This window comes from Epinephelus fuscoguttatus, linkage group LG2 (genome assembly GCF_011397635.1).
Source record: "Epinephelus fuscoguttatus linkage group LG2, E.fuscoguttatus.final_Chr_v1".
NCBI lineage: Eukaryota > Metazoa > Chordata > Actinopteri > Perciformes > Serranidae > Epinephelus > Epinephelus fuscoguttatus.
In genome coordinates, this window is record NC_064753.1 from 18,401,401 (window position 1) to 18,420,084 (window position 18,684).

The 18,684-nt window shown below is 41.7% G+C and overlaps 1 protein-coding gene across 7 annotated transcripts in view; it reads left to right on the plus strand.

The window, feature by feature from the left end:
- Positions 1 to 18,684, plus strand: part of myo5aa (myosin VAa) — a 79,484-nt gene that overhangs the window by 55,482 nt on the left and 5,318 nt on the right. For 2 of the 7 annotated variants that reach the window (XM_049593716.1, XM_049593698.1), the window contains exons 23-41: positions 3,874 to 3,967; positions 4,093 to 4,238; positions 4,456 to 4,569; positions 4,718 to 4,852; positions 5,551 to 5,607; positions 5,809 to 6,036; positions 9,202 to 9,302; positions 9,840 to 9,896; positions 11,402 to 11,482; positions 13,378 to 13,576; positions 14,921 to 14,986; positions 15,418 to 15,511; positions 15,622 to 15,771; positions 16,044 to 16,198; positions 16,365 to 16,454; positions 17,072 to 17,222; positions 17,321 to 17,603; positions 17,735 to 17,909; positions 18,074 to 18,154. In XM_049593716.1, the coding sequence (XP_049449673.1) occupies positions 3,874 to 3,967; positions 4,093 to 4,238; positions 4,456 to 4,569; positions 4,718 to 4,852; positions 5,551 to 5,607; positions 5,809 to 6,036; positions 9,202 to 9,302; positions 9,840 to 9,896; positions 11,402 to 11,482; positions 13,378 to 13,576; positions 14,921 to 14,986; positions 15,418 to 15,511; positions 15,622 to 15,771; positions 16,044 to 16,198; positions 16,365 to 16,454; positions 17,072 to 17,222; positions 17,321 to 17,603; positions 17,735 to 17,909; positions 18,074 to 18,154 (2,457 nt within the window). The remainder of the gene's footprint in view (positions 1 to 3,873; positions 3,968 to 4,092; positions 4,239 to 4,455; positions 4,570 to 4,717; positions 4,853 to 5,550; positions 5,608 to 5,808; positions 6,037 to 9,201; positions 9,303 to 9,839; positions 9,897 to 11,401; positions 11,483 to 13,377; positions 13,577 to 14,920; positions 14,987 to 15,417; positions 15,512 to 15,621; positions 15,772 to 16,043; positions 16,199 to 16,364; positions 16,455 to 17,071; positions 17,223 to 17,320; positions 17,604 to 17,734; positions 17,910 to 18,073; positions 18,155 to 18,684) is intronic. The other 5 variants (XM_049593707.1, XM_049593724.1, XM_049593733.1 and 2 more) reach the window with 5 other exon arrangements.

Below are 18,684 nucleotides of genomic sequence, written 5' to 3' on the forward strand. Positions count from 1 at the left end.
CCATCTAGTTCCATTATATTGGAGAGAGGGCAGACATCTCAGCAGATATCTCCCGGCAACTCACACCAAAACAATCCAGATTGATAAATAGCACTACAAGTAAGAGGAAAAATATACATGTTTGATTTTCAGGTGAACTGTCCCTTTAAAACCTCCTCTGTCTTCCCTCTACCACTTAGTGAGACTGTGGCTGTCAAAAATCCCATTATTAGTTTAAAACCAAGTTCAACAGAAATTGCTCCTAATTAGTATAACCTCCCATAGTTCCCTGGAAGTATGTATAGTTGCAATCAAAATTATTCAACCCCCATTGCATATTAGGCTTATTAGCAAAATGTAAAATTTTTCAGCTGTTTGCAATAAACAAAGTAGACAAGAACAGTTGAAATAGTTTAATAAAAACTAATATTACCATGTTTTTTATCCAAATTCAACACAAAATGCTACTTTTAATCACTACTGCAGTCTCAAAATTATTCAACTCCCTGTCTCAAGCACACCTGATGCAACTAATCAAGGGCTTCATTAGTTCAGGTGTGCTTGAGACAGAACACATAAATACCTGGACTGGCTAGGGGTTTGTTGAGAGTGACGTTTGATTGCATGTTAGAAATATGGCTAAGTCAAAAGAATTGTCCAAAAAGTTCAGAGAAGAAATCATTGCCTTGCACAAACAAGGAAAAGGACACAAAAAGATAGAAAAAGCTCTGAATGTTCCTAGAGATACAGTTGGAAGCATAGTTTGCAAGTTCAAAGTTAAAGGAACAGTGGCTACACTACCTGGACATGGCAGAAAGTAACGGCTGCCACCAGATTCCTGAGGAGGCAAGTGTTCAAAAATCCTCGAGTGACTGCCAAACACCTGCAGCAAGACTTGGTGGCAGCAGGCACTGAGGTTTCAGTTTGTACAATAAGGCGCATACTAAACACCGAAGGGCTCCATGCCCGGACTCCAAGACGTACACCACTACTGACCCAAAAGCACAAGAAAAGTCGGCTCCATTATGCGAGTGATGAAACAAAACTGGAACTTTTCGGGCCTATGGAACAGCGGTATGTCTGGAGGAAGAAGAATGAAGCATATACTGAAAAGAACACCCTGCCTACAGTGAAGCATGGCGGTGGCTCAGTGATGCTGTGGGGCTGAAACCTGCAGCGTGTGGAGGGCATGATGGATTCAGTCAAGTATCAGGAAATCTCAGGTAAAAACATCGTGCCGTCTGTGAGGAAGCTGAAGCTTGGGCATCATTGGACCTTCCAACAGGACAATGATCCCAAGCATACCTTAAAGTCCACCAAGGCTTGGTTTCAGAAGAAGAAATGGAAGATTCTAGAGTGGCCGTCACAGTCGCCTGACTTGAACCCCATAGAAAATCTCTGGTGGGATTTGAAGAAGGCGGTTGCAAAACGCACACCCAAGAATATTACTGAACTGGAGGCCATTGCCCATGAGGAATGGGCTGAGATTCCTCAGGAACGCTGTGTGAAGCTGGTGTCTGGCTATGCATCACGTTTGCAGCAGGTCATAACAGCAAAAGGGTGCTCTACTAAGTACTGAAGATACTTGTCATGAAGGGATTGAATAATTTTGAGACTGCAGTAGTCATTAAAAGTAGCATTTTGTGTTGAATTTGGATCAAAACCCTTGTAATATTAGTTTCATTGAACTACTTAAACAGTTCTTGTGTAATTTGTTTATTGCAAACAGCTGAGAAATTGTATATTTTGCCAATAGGCCTAATATGCAATGGGGGTTGAATAAATTTGATTGCAACTGTACAGTACAGGCCAAAAGTTTGGACACACCTTCTCATTCAATGCGTTTTCTTTATTTTCATGACTATTTACATTGTAGATTCTCACTGAAGGCATCAAAACTATGAATGAACACATGTGGAGTTATGTACTTAACAAAAAACGTGAAATAACTGAAAACATGTTTTATATTCTAGTTTCTTCAAAATAGCCACCCTTTGCTCTGATTACTGCTTTGCACACTCTTGGCATTCTCTCCATGAGCTTCAAGAGGTAGTCACCTGAAATGGTTTTCCAACAGTCTTGAAGGAGTTCCCAGAGGTGTTTAGCACTTGTTGGCCCCTTTGCCTTCACTCTGCGGTCCAGCTCACCCCAAACCATCTGGATTGGGTTCAGGTCCGGTGACTGTGGAGGCCAGGTCATCTGCCGCAGCACTCCATCACTCTCCTTCTTGGTCAAATAGCCCTTACACAGCCTGGAGGTGTGTTTGGGGTCATTGTCCTGTTGAAAAATAAATGATCGTCCAACTAAACGCAAACCGGATGGGATGGCATGTCGCTGCAGGATGCTGTGGTAGCCATGCTGGTTCAGTGTGCCTTCAATTTTGAATAAATCCCCAACAGTGTCACCAGCAAAACACCCCCACACCATCACACCTCCTCCTCCATGCTTCACAGTGGGAACCAGGCATGTGGAATCCATCCGTTCACCTTTTCTGCGTCTCTCACAAAGACACGGCGGTTGGAACCAAAGATCTCAAATTTGGACTCATCAGACCAAAGCACAGATTTCCACTGGTCTAATGTCCATTCCTTGTGTTTCTTGGCCCAAACAAATCTCTTCTGCTTGTTGCCTCTCCTTAGCAGTGGTTTCCTAGCAGCTATTTGACCATGAAGGCCTGATTCGCGCAGTCTCCTCTTAACAGTTGTTCTAGAGATGGGTCTGCTGCTAGAACTCTGTGTGGCATTCATCTGGTCTCTGATCTGAGCTGCTGTTAACTTGCGATTTCTGAGGCTGGTGACTCGGATGAACTTATCCTCAGAAGCAGAGGTGACTCTTGGTCTTCCTTTCCTGAGTCGGTCCTCATGTGTGCCAGTTTCGTTGTAGCGCTTGATGGTTTTTGCGACTCCACTTGGGGACACATTTAAAGTTTTTGCAATTTTCCGGACTGACTGACCTTCATTTCTTAAAGTAATGATGGCCACTCGTTTTTCTTTAGTTAGCTGATTGGTTCTTGCCATAATATGAATTTTAACAGTTGTCCAATAGGGCTGTCGGCTGTGTATTAACCTGACTTCTGCACAACACAACTGATGGTCCCAACCCCATTGATAAAGCAAGAAATTCCACTAATTAACCCTGATAAGGCACACCTGTGAAGTGGAAACCATTTCAGGTGAGTACCTCTTGAAGCTCATGGAGAGAATGCCAAGAGTGTGCAAAGCAGTAATCAGAGCAAAGGGTGGCTATTTTGAAGAAACTAGAATATAAAACATGTTTTCAGTTATTTCACCTTTTTTTGTTAAGTACATAACTCCACATGTGTTCATTCATAGTTTTGATGCCTTCAGTGAGAATCTACAATGTAAATAGTCATGAAAATAAAGAAAATGCATTGAATGAGAAGGTGTGTCCAAACTTTTGGCCTGTACTGTATATCACAAAATGCACATTGTGTAAATATGGATATTGGCACCAGAGGAAAACAGTTTTTCCCCGATTCAGGAGCCAGAGCGAACCAGTGTGAGAAGGGCACGTGGTGGGCTCAGGGGGCAGTGTTGCTTTGGGTCAGGTGAGCAGAGGAGATAGAGTAGTGTGATAGTGAGGCACTGAACTGTGTTTGTGTGTGTGTGTGTGTGTGTGTGTGTGTGTGTGTGTGTTCTTTGTTTTTACGTGCAGTATTTTGGCTTTTCTCTTCAAATAATCCTGGAGATTTGTCTAAATCAGAAACACTGGTTTTGAGAGTTAGGAGTTCAAGTAACGTGTTAGATGATAGAAGTGCAAATTAAATGGATCAGTCACATTTAGTTGTGGAGCGCTGTAGTAAGAATTTCACATTAAAGATGCTGACAGTCGCCTGCTGTACACAACATGTAATGTTTGTGCGTGTTTGTGTAGATGGTCTCGGAGCTGAAGGATCAGAATGGCTCGCTGAAGAAGGAGAAGGACGACTTGAACAGGTTGATTCAGGAACAGAGTCAGCAGATGACAGGTATGCAAACATCTCCACATAAATCATCCATCTAGTCATGCAGAAGTATATTATTGTCTCCTTAAACATACATTATGTTTCCTTCTTTCTTTTGACTTCTCCTTCTGCATCTTTTGTCCCATCAGAGAAAATGGCCCGTGCTATAGCAGAGGAGACTCAGCAGCTGGAGACAGATCTGAACGAGGAGCGATCTCGCTACCAGAATCTCCTGACAGAACACCTTCGCCTCGAGGAGAAATACGACGACCTCAAAGAAGAGATGGTTTCCTCGGTGAGGAACAAATGGATACACACAGTCAATACTTATGAGAGTTTTACCTTACTTATGAACATAATTAAACATTTTAGTTTCACTCAACTTGTTAAAATTAAGATTTGCTGGTTAGTAATATTCAACACTGAGCTGCACTTATCATGTGAAGGTGCAGCAAGAAGAATTTGAGTCTGTCATTTTTAAAGTTTAAAGGCTTATTTTCTCTCATCTGTAGAACGTCTCCAAGCCTGGCCACAGGAGAACAGATTCCACCCACAGCAGCAACGAATCAGAGTACACCTGCAACTCAGAGTACGCCGAATTGGAAGAAGGTTCCCGTGCCGCAGAAGTAAGAATTCATTTAATAAAAGGAAAAATGCAGAGACGAAGTTTTTACTGTTGCAAAATCTGTTAAAATGGCCTTTTAATCTAAACATTGCTATATAAGTACTTTTCACAGGGCTTAAGCTCTGTCCTAACAGTTCTTTGTCGTGCAGGATGTCACACGAGGAATCGACACCTCGCTGACCCTCAAGCTGCAGAAACGTCTCACAGAACTGGAGCAAGAAAAGCAGTCGCTGCGCAACGAGCTGGAAAACAAAGAGGACCAGTTCCAGCGGGCTAGAGCCAGGGTACTGACCCCACACTCTGACACATAACACTTTATCAACAAATGATGAAACACTTGGTAGCACTTTACAGTACAACTCAGTAATAGTGAGGTAATGAAGAGGTAATAAGTAATATCACGTAATTACCAAAGTAATAACCAAATAATTACTTGGTATTACTAGTAATGAATATCTGGGTAATATTAGACTAAAAGTTATGTATTAAGGTTTATCTCCAGGATTTAGCGGGAAGGTTTTTAGGATTGTAACGGCCTGAAATGCCTGATTTAATGGCAGCTTATCTAAAAATTGTGATGCATGTTGGGATGTTTAAAGACCTTGTGTTTCAATGAAATTGAAAAGTTGAAATTGCAAAAATAGTTGTGATGCAATCTCATATTGGGAGCCTGTCAGAGTTTCCCACTGAATTAGAATCTATACAAGATCGTGGTGCGCTCTCTCCTGCTCTCTCTGACTGGTTAGCATGAGCTAACACAGCAGTGGGAGCCGGCATCCAACAGCAAGCCATTAAACCATCCCAGCAATCTCACATTGACACAGCGCAACTCTTGTTAGACCTGTCACTAAGCGTTTGATAACATTAGCTGTGTGATGCTAACAGTTAGAGCTGTTACTGTGTGTGTTTGACTCACCTTTTCTCTAATCAAACCATGTTGTTATTCAGCCTTATTCATCGCCACGTTTTCTTCTGGTTTCAGGATGACGCAGAGTTTAAAAAGGCTCGTGGGGCAGAGCTGGAGTATGAGTCCCTGAAAGTAAGTTACCAGATAAGAGTAAAATAAAAAATTTAACACTAGCACATGCTCTCTCACTGTTTCCAGAGAATAACTTGACCCAAAGCCGGATAACTTATACTCTTATTACAGTAATTCATGCCATAGCTTCAGAAAGCCTCATTAGCCACTCGTGTCTTTAACTACGACCCCCTGACACTGATTTCTTTTTTCACTTCTCAGCGTCAGGAGCTGGAGTCAGAAAACAAGAAGCTGAAACATAACCTGGCGGAGATAAGGCAAAGCCTGCTGGGTAACGCAGCTACAAACGCTGGGGCCCCGGGCTCCCCTGCTTACAAGGTGCTCTTGGAGCAGCTCAACTCCTCCTGCGAAGAGCTGGAGGTCCGCAAGGAGGAGGTGCTGATCCTGCGCTCCCAGCTGGTCAGTCAGAAGGAAGCCATGCACCACAAGGTAGAGGAACATTTCACTGTCTGTTTTGTCAGTGTTCCTAGAAGGAAAGAACATCGACCACTGTTGTTGTTGTTTCACAAACTGAAGCGAGATTTAGGTGGATGGTACCCTGTTTGTTTGCATCCACCATCTTACATTTGTGTATTATGTTTTCACCCGTGTCTGCTTCTCTGTTTGTCTGTTTGTTAGCACAGTATCCCAAAAAAAGAAAAAGGGATCGGGCCACATCTTTGAAAGCCTAAAGATGACTTTATTTTGCCAGTGATCCTAACCTCAGATTTCCACCCTGAAAAACACCCTGAAATCTAAGACTCCCTTTTTAACTTATAGAGGTCCAGTGTGTAGGATTTAAGAGGATATATTGGCAGAAATGGAATATAATATAATCTAATAAATATACTCATCCTAGTATAATGACCTGAAAACAAGAATCGTGTTTGCAGAATGAGCCTTCGCCATGTTGTGCTGCAGAGTTTTTACAGTAGCCCAAAACAGACAAACCAAACACTGGCTCTAGATGGGGCCATTAGTGTTTTTGTGTCGACCACTATAAATAAATTCCCATCGGCAACAAGCTGGAAAAACACAGATTTTGGTCATTTGTAACTTGAAAACGGTTTTAATTCAGCTTCATTCATTCTTCTTTTCAGCTGGTTGCAGTCTGCAAACCTCACCACTAGATGCCACTAAATCTCCCTAAACCTTACACACTGGACCTTTAAACTATATCAAAAATTTGTTGAAAATTTTCAATGAAAAATTTGCATCTTAATGGCAGAAGATGACTTAAACATTACTTGATTGACATTTGAACTCAAGCTGGTCATTGATTTCGGTCAAAATTATAGTTAACTCCCATTGTTGTTCACACTGTATGTAGCTATTTTTTTTTTCACTGCACCGTCAGTGTGTCTAACTCCTGTCTCCACCTTCTCTCCTCCATCCATGCTTTCCCACAGGATGAGAAGGTACAGTTAAAAAAAAAAAAAACCTGCATCATGCATGAGTGTTTGACACTTTTTTTTCCACAGTTTGTCCTGCATGTAAAACATCCTTAGGTAAGAAATCTGATCCAGCAGTCAGCTGTATATATAATCTCGTTGACAGTAAACATGAGGACCGCTCAGTTTGCTCCATGTTCATTGGGAACAAGTGCAGCTCTCATCACCACTGGTAGAAAAAATGTTAGGATAGTTTAAAATATACCCTTAGATGCTCAAAACAGCTGTATTTCTGTTGGAGGTTTTTCTTAATTTTCCCTAGCAGCTGCTGAAATATAGTTCCTACTGGGTTCCAGAACAATTAGAGGGTTACAAAGAGAGTTTAGAGAAAGAAAAAAATTTCATAACCTCAACAGTTAGCTTAATGTTTTAGTTCCAGTACCCAAAAATAAAAGAATAAATGCATCGCTTTCTTCAATTCAGGTTCTCTGGGGAATGTGGAAAACCACTAACTCAGTTTAAGTAAAGAGAGCAGGCTGAGGGAAAGTGGTCACAACAAGACTCCTCGAAGTCTTTGAATATCAAATTAAAGATAAGTAACAGCATGAGAACATTCAAGGGTGAATTTTCCCTCTGAAGTATGACAGCAGCGTGCACTAGAAGCACAACAGGAGACCAAATTATGGTCAAATGTGGAACCCAGACTTAAAAAGCATGTGAGCGCAGCCTTGACCTTTAACCACAGAAGGAAATAGAAGATCAGCATTCTTACTTCAGAGGAATACCTCACTCCAAGACCATCCATCTGTTTATCAATGACTCACTCAGAATTCGTGAAGAAAATGTTCTTCTCGCTTGCTCAATGGTGAACAAAGAATCCAAAAATAGAGAAAGAAATTCTTGATGAATTGAAGTCAAAACTATACAAAACATCCGTTTACAAATTCTCACACAACAATAATATAGCAATATAATCCAAGTCTCCTTTATTCTGTTGTATGCTCGGTACTTCCCAATGTTACTTCAATTCATGAAGAATTTTTTCCGTTTTTGGATTCTTTGTTCACTGTGCATGCAAGGAAAAACAAAAGTTTTCTTCACAAATTTAACCTAACACAGGATGAGTGATTGATCATTTGGGGTTGTCGTATTCCTTAGAAAGGCTTTACAAACTGTTCTCTCTATTTCAATTGTCTCATCTGTCTCCTCCTTTGTCTGTGTGGATGCGTTTAAGGACTGTTTGTCAGTAAAAGTCAGAGTTCTGCTCAGTGGCCATTTAACAGCAGCCAGTTTGCATTTATCCTTGTAAACACTGTAATAGATTTACAAACTCAGGATGGAGGTACCCGAAAACCCTCAGCATGTTGAATTTGAAATTGCAGCACATAGATTTTTGATAACATGACAATCATTTTGAAATTATGTGCACTTAAGTTTAGCTCTCCTTTTTTAAAAATGCAGTTGTAATTGACTGCACTCAATTTGATAAATGTGCATTCAGAGCACAATATTTATATTCAGAGCATAATGTTTGAATTTATTTGAATGCTCAGTTAATGGTGCAGCTCTAAAGCACTGTGTGATCATGGGGCTAATGTACAGTGCTGGGCTTTGGTGTTGAATTATTTATGTTGTTGACGAACCCACTAAAGAAATAAACTTTGCGACAGATTGTCTGCTGCATTATACTGCAGCCACACAGATATTCTGGTGTCTATTGTCAAGCTTTCACGTTAATAAATGAGCCTAGTCTTCATATCAAACTGTCACACAGCAGTCTCATGAACCCTGCTCAGACATTTTGATCACAAATGACCTTAAACTCCTGTTACTTATCAGCTGGTGCTCAGCACCTCTTGTCTCTTGCAAGCTAGAAAAAGACGCCACCGCTGTGAAGTGACGTTCCCTGTAGATAGATGGCTGCTTGATGGCTTGTCACAGTTTCAGCATGAGGCTCCAACTGGCTGATGATTGTCAGTGAGTGAAAGGACAGCTGCAGCCAGCAGCTACAGTGATGCTGGCAGGGAGTCAACAGCACACATGCTGAGTTGCTGACTGCCCACAGCAGTGTGAACTCACAATCATGACACCATTGACTCGCTTGTCTTTATTCACACCCCTATACTGTACGAAAGTGGTTCATACAGTTGTAGCAGCCAGTATATTCTTTTAAATGTGGTGTTAACTCCCCTTTATCCCTCTTTTCTTGTTCACCTTTCTCTAGGAGACCATGACTGAGCCTTCTGTCTTCGCTGAGGACGTGTCCAAACTGAAGGACGCTGATGAACTCAAACAAGCTTACATAGGCCTCAAAGACACCAACAGGTATAACCTTATACAACACATTATAGGTTTAATATGTTTAAATACCAGAATTTTCCATCACACGAGCATGTGTGTTTGTCTAATTTGTATGCTATAACTCATAGTATGTAAGAAGCAGCTGGCCCCCAGGTATTTTCACATTATGATATTCAGCCCCTACTTAAAAAAGTTTGGACACCCCTGTGTTTAAGAAACAGCCCCTCAGAACAACAGGCATTTGTTTTCAGGATAACAGGCTGCCATACAAATGGGCTTTCGGTTTAGTGGTACATTTTTTGGACTAATAGAGCTTCAGAAAAATAGGCAGCCGGAACAATGAGCAGTCCCCATCAGGGGTACAGCTACGGCGGCCTTCTGTAGTTTCAAATATGGTCTGAAAAATCCACTAAGAAGTCTGGAAATACAAGCCTGGAAAAGTCAGGGATTGTGAAATGGACAATGTGTAGGAACCCATCTGTCTTGTTCCATTAATATTACCATGATGTTTGTGTAAGAAATGTGTGTATGTCTTTGTGAACACTGCCTTGTCCTGTGCAGATCTCCTAGGTTCATGCGTAAGCCGTTGGAAGTCAATGATCTCCTGAGTAGGCTGAGGTAACCAGTGAGACGTGGCCTATGCATCATGGGACAGAGCATGCATGGCCACGCTGATGCTAAACCAGGTTGATTAATGTCACAAATGATTGATATTACCCAAGCTGAAACAGCTGACTCTACGTCATAGAGTCGATGATGACAGCTTTGGTAGCTTTGCGTGGCGTTTTCTGGCCTAACAGCATGTCGAGTAATGTAGCAGCTCTAGCTACAGTTCAGGTTTTACTCATGCTCTAACAGACTGCTTTCAGCAGTGTTTGAAGTCAAGGAATGTGTGTTTGGCTTTGGAGTTTCGGACTCATAGGACTGCATGGGATTTAATGTTCAGCATGAACAAGAGCAGCGTCTTTTAAACTGAAAAGAGTTTCTGTTTTTCCTCAAAACAAAGACACAAGGATGTTTTCAGTGGCTTCAACAGCTCCGATCTGTTTGTGGAGATGCTACAGAGCTACATATCTACAGTGCGGTGTTTACAACATGTGCAGCATGAAAGCATGTAAAATGTCTGAGCTGGAGTGGCTCATATGTTCTTCAGCTGTAGGTTATTAACACATAGATATGCAACATGACTTCCTCACTCAGTGACTGTTCAGCAGTGATAGTTGGATGCTGTCGTAGGAGGCAGCTGTCTCAGCTTCATGGAATGATTTCAGCATAAACCCTGCATGAACGCCCACTTATTTTCTTTGTTTGTTGAAGCAAAGATGCACAGTGCACTTTCAAGGAAGTAAATGTCTCTACACAGAAATATTTTTGCAAGGGCCCATCATGTTGTCAAAGTGTTTGCTCCATTTTTAATTATTTCATGTCACCGGTCTCAAAATGCTGCACACATGCGCTATCATGATGTCAGAGTGAATACACACTTGATACAATACACAGCAGGTAGCTAAGAGCGGACGTCTTCTCTGTTTCTAAACAACAACGTTTTTCCCAATGTAATTAAAGTAACAGTGTCAAGGGAACTGTTGCTCATCTGAGTTGCCCAAAAAGTTGCCCTGTGCATCACTGCTGTCATCCCTCTGTTACTCCCATGTTACTCCCTGTGCTGCTTGTGACCTTCTTTGTTCACACACTGACGCAAGTGAAGAATATTTAGTGCACACCAGGCTACACTAAGACAACAGACACCCCCACTCTCACAGTCAGCAGTGCAGTGAAGCAGAAAACATGAGTCAGATGGTATTAGCATAATTAAACGGCACTGTTTCAGTTTTGGAAGTAATTAAATTACAGATAGATTTAGATCACAGTACGAATCCTAATTGTAAAAACAGTTTACACTCGCATAGTTAAACCAAATGAATTAAGAGCAACCAAAAGACAGACAGAAGTCTCAAACTCCAGATAATATAGCTTCAAACTGGACACTGTTTTTATGTGCACACATGTAGATAGATAGGCATATTCTTGTTGTCTTGCACACCTCTCCCCTGCCCAACCATTCCGCATTTTCTTTTTGTTATTGTGTTGTTCATGTTCCTTTTGTGTTGTGTGTCGGTCAGATCTGCCGCTCCAGACTTCCATAAGCTGAATGAGGACGGAGAGCTGTGGCTGGTTAATCAGGGCTTAAAGGAAACCATCAGGTGTAACTGTGTTTTAAACACCAGTGTCATTTTTGAGCATGATACGTTTGTCTTTTCAGAGGAAAGGATGTGTGCTGCTGTTTTTCTTCATTCGCCTCTTTATTTCTCTCTCTTTACCAATCTTTCAAAGTTTTCTCTCACATCTGTCTTTCTGTGAATTCTGTCCAGTTTTCGGACATTTAAGACTGCTTGTGATTTGGTTATTGTGACACTCCTCTAGACTACTAAGAATTTATGAGCTGACTTTGGTGCCAAATTCAAAACAGATAAACATAGATTTTAAAGTTAGGACTAACAAACATTCCTCTCTCTTTAACAGACATAAACCTTCTTTATGTTAAATATTGCCCTGGCACTCATCAGATGGGCTTTACGACAGTAGACAACAGTGATTAAATTTGGTGTTGTGCTATAGAGTTAGCGAATCATGTAGCCAAATTGTGTACTTTGAATATTTTTGGCTCAACAGAAAATGTATTCCTTTTTTTTGTCACGCACAGGGTTGTGTGCTCTTAAAAAGGATTTAAAAACTCCCACAGATGTTGCATGAGTTATAGTAATTTATACAAGGTTTTGGTTTGATTGTCTGTGTAACATAGTGCAGCAGAATTTGTCTTCATCCTGTCACTAACCTTGTGTTGCTCACTTATGACAGTCCGTTAAGTAAGTGTTACAAACATATTACTTTAATATTCACTGCAGAGCTTGCTTCAAAGAGTGTTCGCAATGTATTATGCTGCGTCCTCATGGAATCAGGGACACGGTAGATGGAAAACCGAATGTCATTTTAGTTGATGAGAGCAGGACGGAAAATCAGGTAAGGCTGGTAGAGAATACCAGCGCAGGTAACAGTAGACGGCATTCCTATTCAAAGTTAAAATATTTAAAATGTTTGCCATCCTCCACAACAGAATATACAGCTGATGTTACGCAGCTCCCTCACACATGGTGAAAACACGGGCGATCTGGACAATACCTGGGAAAATACATAAAATAATAAACACAAAATTATTTTTTTCATATGTTTATTCTATTCTTTTAAACAGTACGGCATCACCATCACAACATATCATCACACATACAGTCCTGCTATTCCGTCAGGCTGTTTGTTTTTCCCTGTGCTGCCTGCCGTCTACCTGATTCATTGTGAACACAGCATTATGCTTTCATGCTGTAATTTATGTACAGCTGACTTACTGATGAACAAGGAGTTTAACCACAGCGAGACAAACTTCTTTGTTCCTGATATTGAAAAACAACCTCCTTGTTCACAAAAACTATTTGATTTCAGTCTGAGCACTCAGGACCTTCAATGCCAAATTTGTCAACTGGTTTTCTTGCTGATGTCTCTTCAAATTACACCATTTATTAGAGAATTAAACTTTCTTGCTGCTTTGGTCATATTAGGTAGAAGTCTTGCTAAATATTGGTGAATTAATTGCCACCTAACTCATAACTGAGTGTGAAGTTACCAAACTAGTGTGAAGAGATCCATGTACAGTTTGGTAGGCAGGTCCTACCTCCCTCTTAGTAAGAAGCTGAACCTGTATCAGTTCTACCTGCTCCGTTGCTGAGCCTGACCTCTGACCACAGAGTGAGTTCGACTTAATGAGCAGGCAGAATTAAGGAAAGTGTTCAGAGAGGCTGGGCTCTGGGCTGCTGGCAGTGTCTGCACAGCATGCTGCTGTCCTGCGTCACCACGCTGGTGAACGTGTTTGTTCTCTTACTGTTTTTTGTTCTTTCTGTACACACTATAATGCTGAATTCTTTTTCTCTCTTCCTCCCATTTATTCCCTCTCACCTGCCACATACCTCATCCTTTCATCTCCTGTCTGCCCTCTTTGGCACACCACCTTCCTTCTTCCTCCCAATCTGGTCTGATCCCCCCATCACAGGTTACTGGAGCACCAGCTGCAGACTCAGAGGAGAAGTTACGATAACGAGGTGGAGTCGTTGCGCGGCGAGCTGCAAAATGTCAAGGAGGAGAATAACCGTCAGCAGCAGCTCTTGGCCCAAAACCTCCAGCTGCCCCCAGAGGCCCGAATCGAAGCCAGTCTGCAACACGAGATTACCCGACTCACCAACGAGAACCTGGTACGCTGCAACACACACACACACACACACACACACACACACACACACACACAAACAGAGTGAGAAAGAGTGGTAACTTCAAGTTTAACCCCGGTTTATGTAGGGTGCACATTAAGAAGAGTCTCAGCACATTTAAACATCACACACACAACAGCAAGACAAGATATTACAAGATTGAGGCTTACAAATGAAATGTTAATTTTACAACAAGTAACGAGGCATCAAAGTAGGAATCAGCTAAATGTTTGTGAAGCCTTTATCCTTTTTGTTTTTCTCCACCTAAACATACATTTTACATTCATTTCGTTAAATGTAAGCTTTTAGTTTATAACATTGACATTTCAAGTTACAATATACATGCTCTGGTGAGCTCGGGAATCACATTTTCTCCATTGAGACAGATGTATGGACAAGAGAGTGAAAGTTCAGGGCACAATGTTATGACGTAGTAGTAGTAGCACCAGCAGTGTGCATACTGCATGCAGCAGTACATACTTTTGAAGGGCAGCTGCAGTACCTACTAAAAGTAAAAAGGAAAAACTTTCTAATTCAGAAAGCAGCTTTTGTGTTGGCAGGGAGCAGTAAACTTCCTGGCATTTTGCTGGTTGCCTGGTAACTGCTCAGTTTTGCTAGACCATATTTACTGTGCAGACACAAAAGTGGTTATTGATTTTATCGTCTAACTCTCTCCGCCAGAAAGTGAGTAAGTGTATTTCCCAAAATGTCAAACTGTTACTTTAAAGGTGAAATCTGTAAATCTGTTATACATGTTATGGCCTTCCAGCTGCAGCAAAGAAAGTGATGCTTTGCACCATCACATCTTGTTGTTTATATCGAGCTGTTTAGCAGAGCGAAAAGTCAGAACAACAAAATAACGTGAATGCAAATGTATGATGTATTTAACTGGCGTCAGTCAGGACAGTGTGATCCAATAAATTGATCATCATTTCTGAAGAGCATGAAGACATGGGCACCTTCTCTGACTGTGTAGATATGGCAGGATCACTATTTATGATCGTCCTTCATACAGGTGGCGAATAAGAAGAACACATATTAATGACAATGACTTATTTCAGGTTTAAGGGAAGTGCTGTGTTTTCCTGCAGAGCTTCCAAAGCACAGCATTTCTGAATGAGAAATAAAGACTGGTAATAAATCACTGCTGCCGTCAAACTAGAATCTGCTCTACATCAACAACACACACATACACACGTTGGTGCTTTTTTATACACAAGCTATTTGGGTCAGTGGTTTCATTACCACTCGAGCCGAGTGTACAAAAACCTGGAACAGTGTCACACACACACACACACTCATTTCTGTGTGGATGGTGTCACCTGACAGGAGCTCCTGGCTGAAGACCCCACGGCATCGCGAGAGACTCGAGTCATCATTTTACGACGGATGGTTGTATGTAGAGACAGAGCGTGTGTGTGTGGGCGTGCATGTGTGTTTGCATGTGTGAGAACTAACTGAGGTTTTGTGTTTTGAATGAAGCAGCGCTGAGTGTCGCTCTAACTCTCCAAAGCAGCGTCTTCTAACTCACAGCGGAGCAGCTCTGCACCTTTTTCTCATTTCTAACAGCCAATGAGTCCTAAAACTTCTCTTCCTCTGAAAAAACAATCTGCACAGCAGCTCGCGTCTTGATCTCCTCTTGTTTGTTTGTTTGTTTGTTTGTTTGCAAGACTTGGCCAACAACTGATTTACAAAAGCTCTGCAGTGTTTCTTTTTACCACCGGAGTGTGACAGTGTGAAGCAGACTTTCCATTTGTCCTCACGATTCTTTCTTGTCTTTCTCTTTCCTTTCTCTTTCTATCACTCCGACTCTCGGCCTGTATCAGGATCTAATGGAGCAGCTGGAGAAGCAGGACCGAACTATCCGCAAGCTCAAGAAGCAACTGAAGGTTTACTCCAAGAGGATCGGAGAGATGGGAGGTACGGGAAGAATCATCAATCAGCAGAGGCCGCAGAGTCTGTACTATATGTCTTTGGGTGCTACAGTACAGGATGTTGCCTGACTGTCATGTCTTGTGTGTTTCTCCCAGCAGGTCAAACGGAGGGACAGACGTCTCCAGGACAGATGGTAGACGAGCCAATACACCCTGTCAACATTCCCCGCAGGGAGAAAGATTTCCAAGGGATGCTGGAGTACAAGAAGGAGGATGAGCTCAAACTGGTCAAGAACCTGATCCTTGGTAAGAACTAAAGAGAAAGTAACAGCAGGTGGAAAATTGAATAAAAAATAGTCATAAAAAATCTAAAAACTTTAAAGAGGTTATTGAGGAATCTTTTGTAAAACATATTTAAAATAAACCAGAATGTAGGTGATGTTAAAATGAACACTTCATTAACAGTCTGAAATCTAAAACCACCTGTAGTAAATATAGCTTTGTATGACAGCAGAAATTTCTCTCTTAATGTTCTCCTCAGTGAGTCACTGAACTCATTCTTCCTCTTGTCTCTCCAGAGCTGAAGCCTCGCGGTGTAGCTGTGAATCTGATCCCAGGTCTGCCAGCCTACATCCTGTTTATGTGTCTAAGACATGCAGACTACGTCAATGATGACCAGAAGGTCCGCACCCTGCTCACTTCAACCATCAACAGTATTAAGAAGATCCTAAAGGTATGTAGACTATGTGTGAGTTTTTTGTAATTTGACTCAACAACCCTTTATATGCTGCTTTTTCAGTAATTTTCGGGATGTTTTCCTCGTGGAGTTTGATAGAGTTAGAGTGTGACTGTAACCAACTGGTTTACTGACTCCAGTCTGTTTTTCCTCTTCCTGTTAGAAACGTGGAGACGACTTTGAGACGGTCTCCTTCTGGCTGGCTAACACCTGTCGCTTCTTACACTGTCTGAAACAATATAGCGGAGACGAGGTGAGACTGACACATCGCACACAAGCACAGAAACCGTCTCACTCAAATATGTGCAGATTCAAAAAAAATAGGATTTGTCCTTCCTGACTTATGAGGCAGTTCAGTTATTGGTCTTTGTGTTTTTGTTTCTTCTTGGAAAAAATCTACCGACCTTTGGGCAGAAAATATAAAAGATCTAATTAACTGGAGATTGTTATTAGAATTGTTTGTAAAATAAATAAATCAATATTGTTTTGATTGCTTATGGTGTTATAGTGATAGAAAAGCTGAATTTTTTTAAAGTTTTAATAGAGTTGCTGGGGATTGCTACAACATTAACTTAATGTCTAGGGGACCCAAAATGACAAGAAACGCTGCTGAAACACTTTTAAGTGTAACAATGAATGACATTTATTTACAAGAAAATGATTAACAGAGCTAGACCAACTAATACTGCAGAAATGGAAGCAAATAAGGCATCAGGCCTCCAAAGCCAAAATGATAAACAGAAAGCCCACAATAACTCCAAAATATAAACTGACAGATAAATAGACAAATATTTCCTGTCCTTCCACGTGTACAAATTATTTTGTTTTTAATTTTTTTAACTTGTATCTTTGTGTGTCCGTGTGCCTCAGGCCTTCATGAAGCACAACACGTCGAGGCAGAATGAACACTGTCTGTCCAACTTCGACCTGGCAGAGTACAGACAGGTGATCAGTGACCTGGCCATCCAGATCTACCAGCAGCTGATCAAATGCATGGAGAACATCCTCCAGCCCATGATAGGTGTGTGCGCTCATACAAGCTCATGCTACTGAGTACTGTTTGTATTTACTTGCGTTCATGATACAAGTACTTAATAATCGTGTGTGTGCTCCCTGAAGTCTCTGGCATGCTGGAACACGAGACCATCCAGGGCGTGTCGGGGGTGAAGCCCACAGGTCTCCGTAAGCGGACGTCTAGTATCGCTGACGAGGGCACCTACACCCTGGACTCCATCCTGCGGCAGCTCAGCGCCTTCCACTCCACCATGTGCCAGCACGGCACCGATCCCGAGCTCATCAAGCAGGTGGTGAAGCAGCAGTTCTACATCATCGGAGCCGTCACCCTCAACAACCTGCTGCTACGCAAGGACATGTGCTCCTGGAGCAAAGGCATGCAGATCAGGTAGGAGAGTGTGGCTGGTTTGCTTCATGTATTTTTAGCCTGTGTTTTTGTTGTAACCACTTTAACTTGTGATGTTTGTTTGTTTGTGTGTGTGTGTGTGTGTGTGTGTGTGTGTGTGTGTGTGCGCGCAGGTACAATGTGAGCCAGCTGGAGGAGTGGCTCAGAGACAAAGGTCTGATGATATGTGGAGCCAAGGAAACTCTGGAGCCTCTGATCCAGGCCGCTCAGCTGCTGCAGGTGAAGAAAAAGACTGACGAGGACGCTGAGGCCATCTGCTCCATGTGCCAGGCCCTCACCACTGCTCAGGTAAACTTTCCTGTCATTCATGACACCACATTCAAAGAAACCAGACCAGCTTTTTAATTCATTTACATCCAACCACAGTCTGATTTAAATCTAAGAAGAACCAGCCACTGTGGGTGAGATGTGTTCAATGTTAAAAGAATGTTTCTGTGTTATGTCTCTTTCAGATTGTGAAGGTCCTGAACCTCTACACTCCAGTCAACGAGTTTGAGGAGAGAGTGTCGGTTGCATTCATACGAACCATACAGGTAATTAACTCCAAATGAATACATCACTGGACATACTTTTTATGTATCAACAATATTAACATAAAGGAAATGAATGCTCCTGGAAAGCCACCTGAAAACACTTTCTAAACTATAGCACAAATTGAATCTAGTGCTGGTAATTTAAATTTGATAATGAGAGACTTCAGTCTCCAGTTGGCAAATTGACAGCACTTTAACGCCCAGGCCATATGATGCATGAGCAGCGTGTGGCGGAACGTCTTTTTTTTTTTTTTTTTTTTTTTCCTCAATGTCCGAGTCAACAGGTCAGAGCAGCCACACTTCCCGCGTGAGCAGCGCTGCTCAGGCGCGGTGTGGCTGCCGCTCAGCTGCAGAACATATAGAGAATTGGAGTGTCACCTATTTTTCTGTGTGATGCACATGGTTTTCAGCAGAAATAGACAGTAAAACTAGTCTTTTAATGATCAGATTGACATCACACAAGCTTTCACTGCAGTTTTAATGTCTATATCCGTCATGAAACAGTATCAATATTTCTTTTTAACTCAACC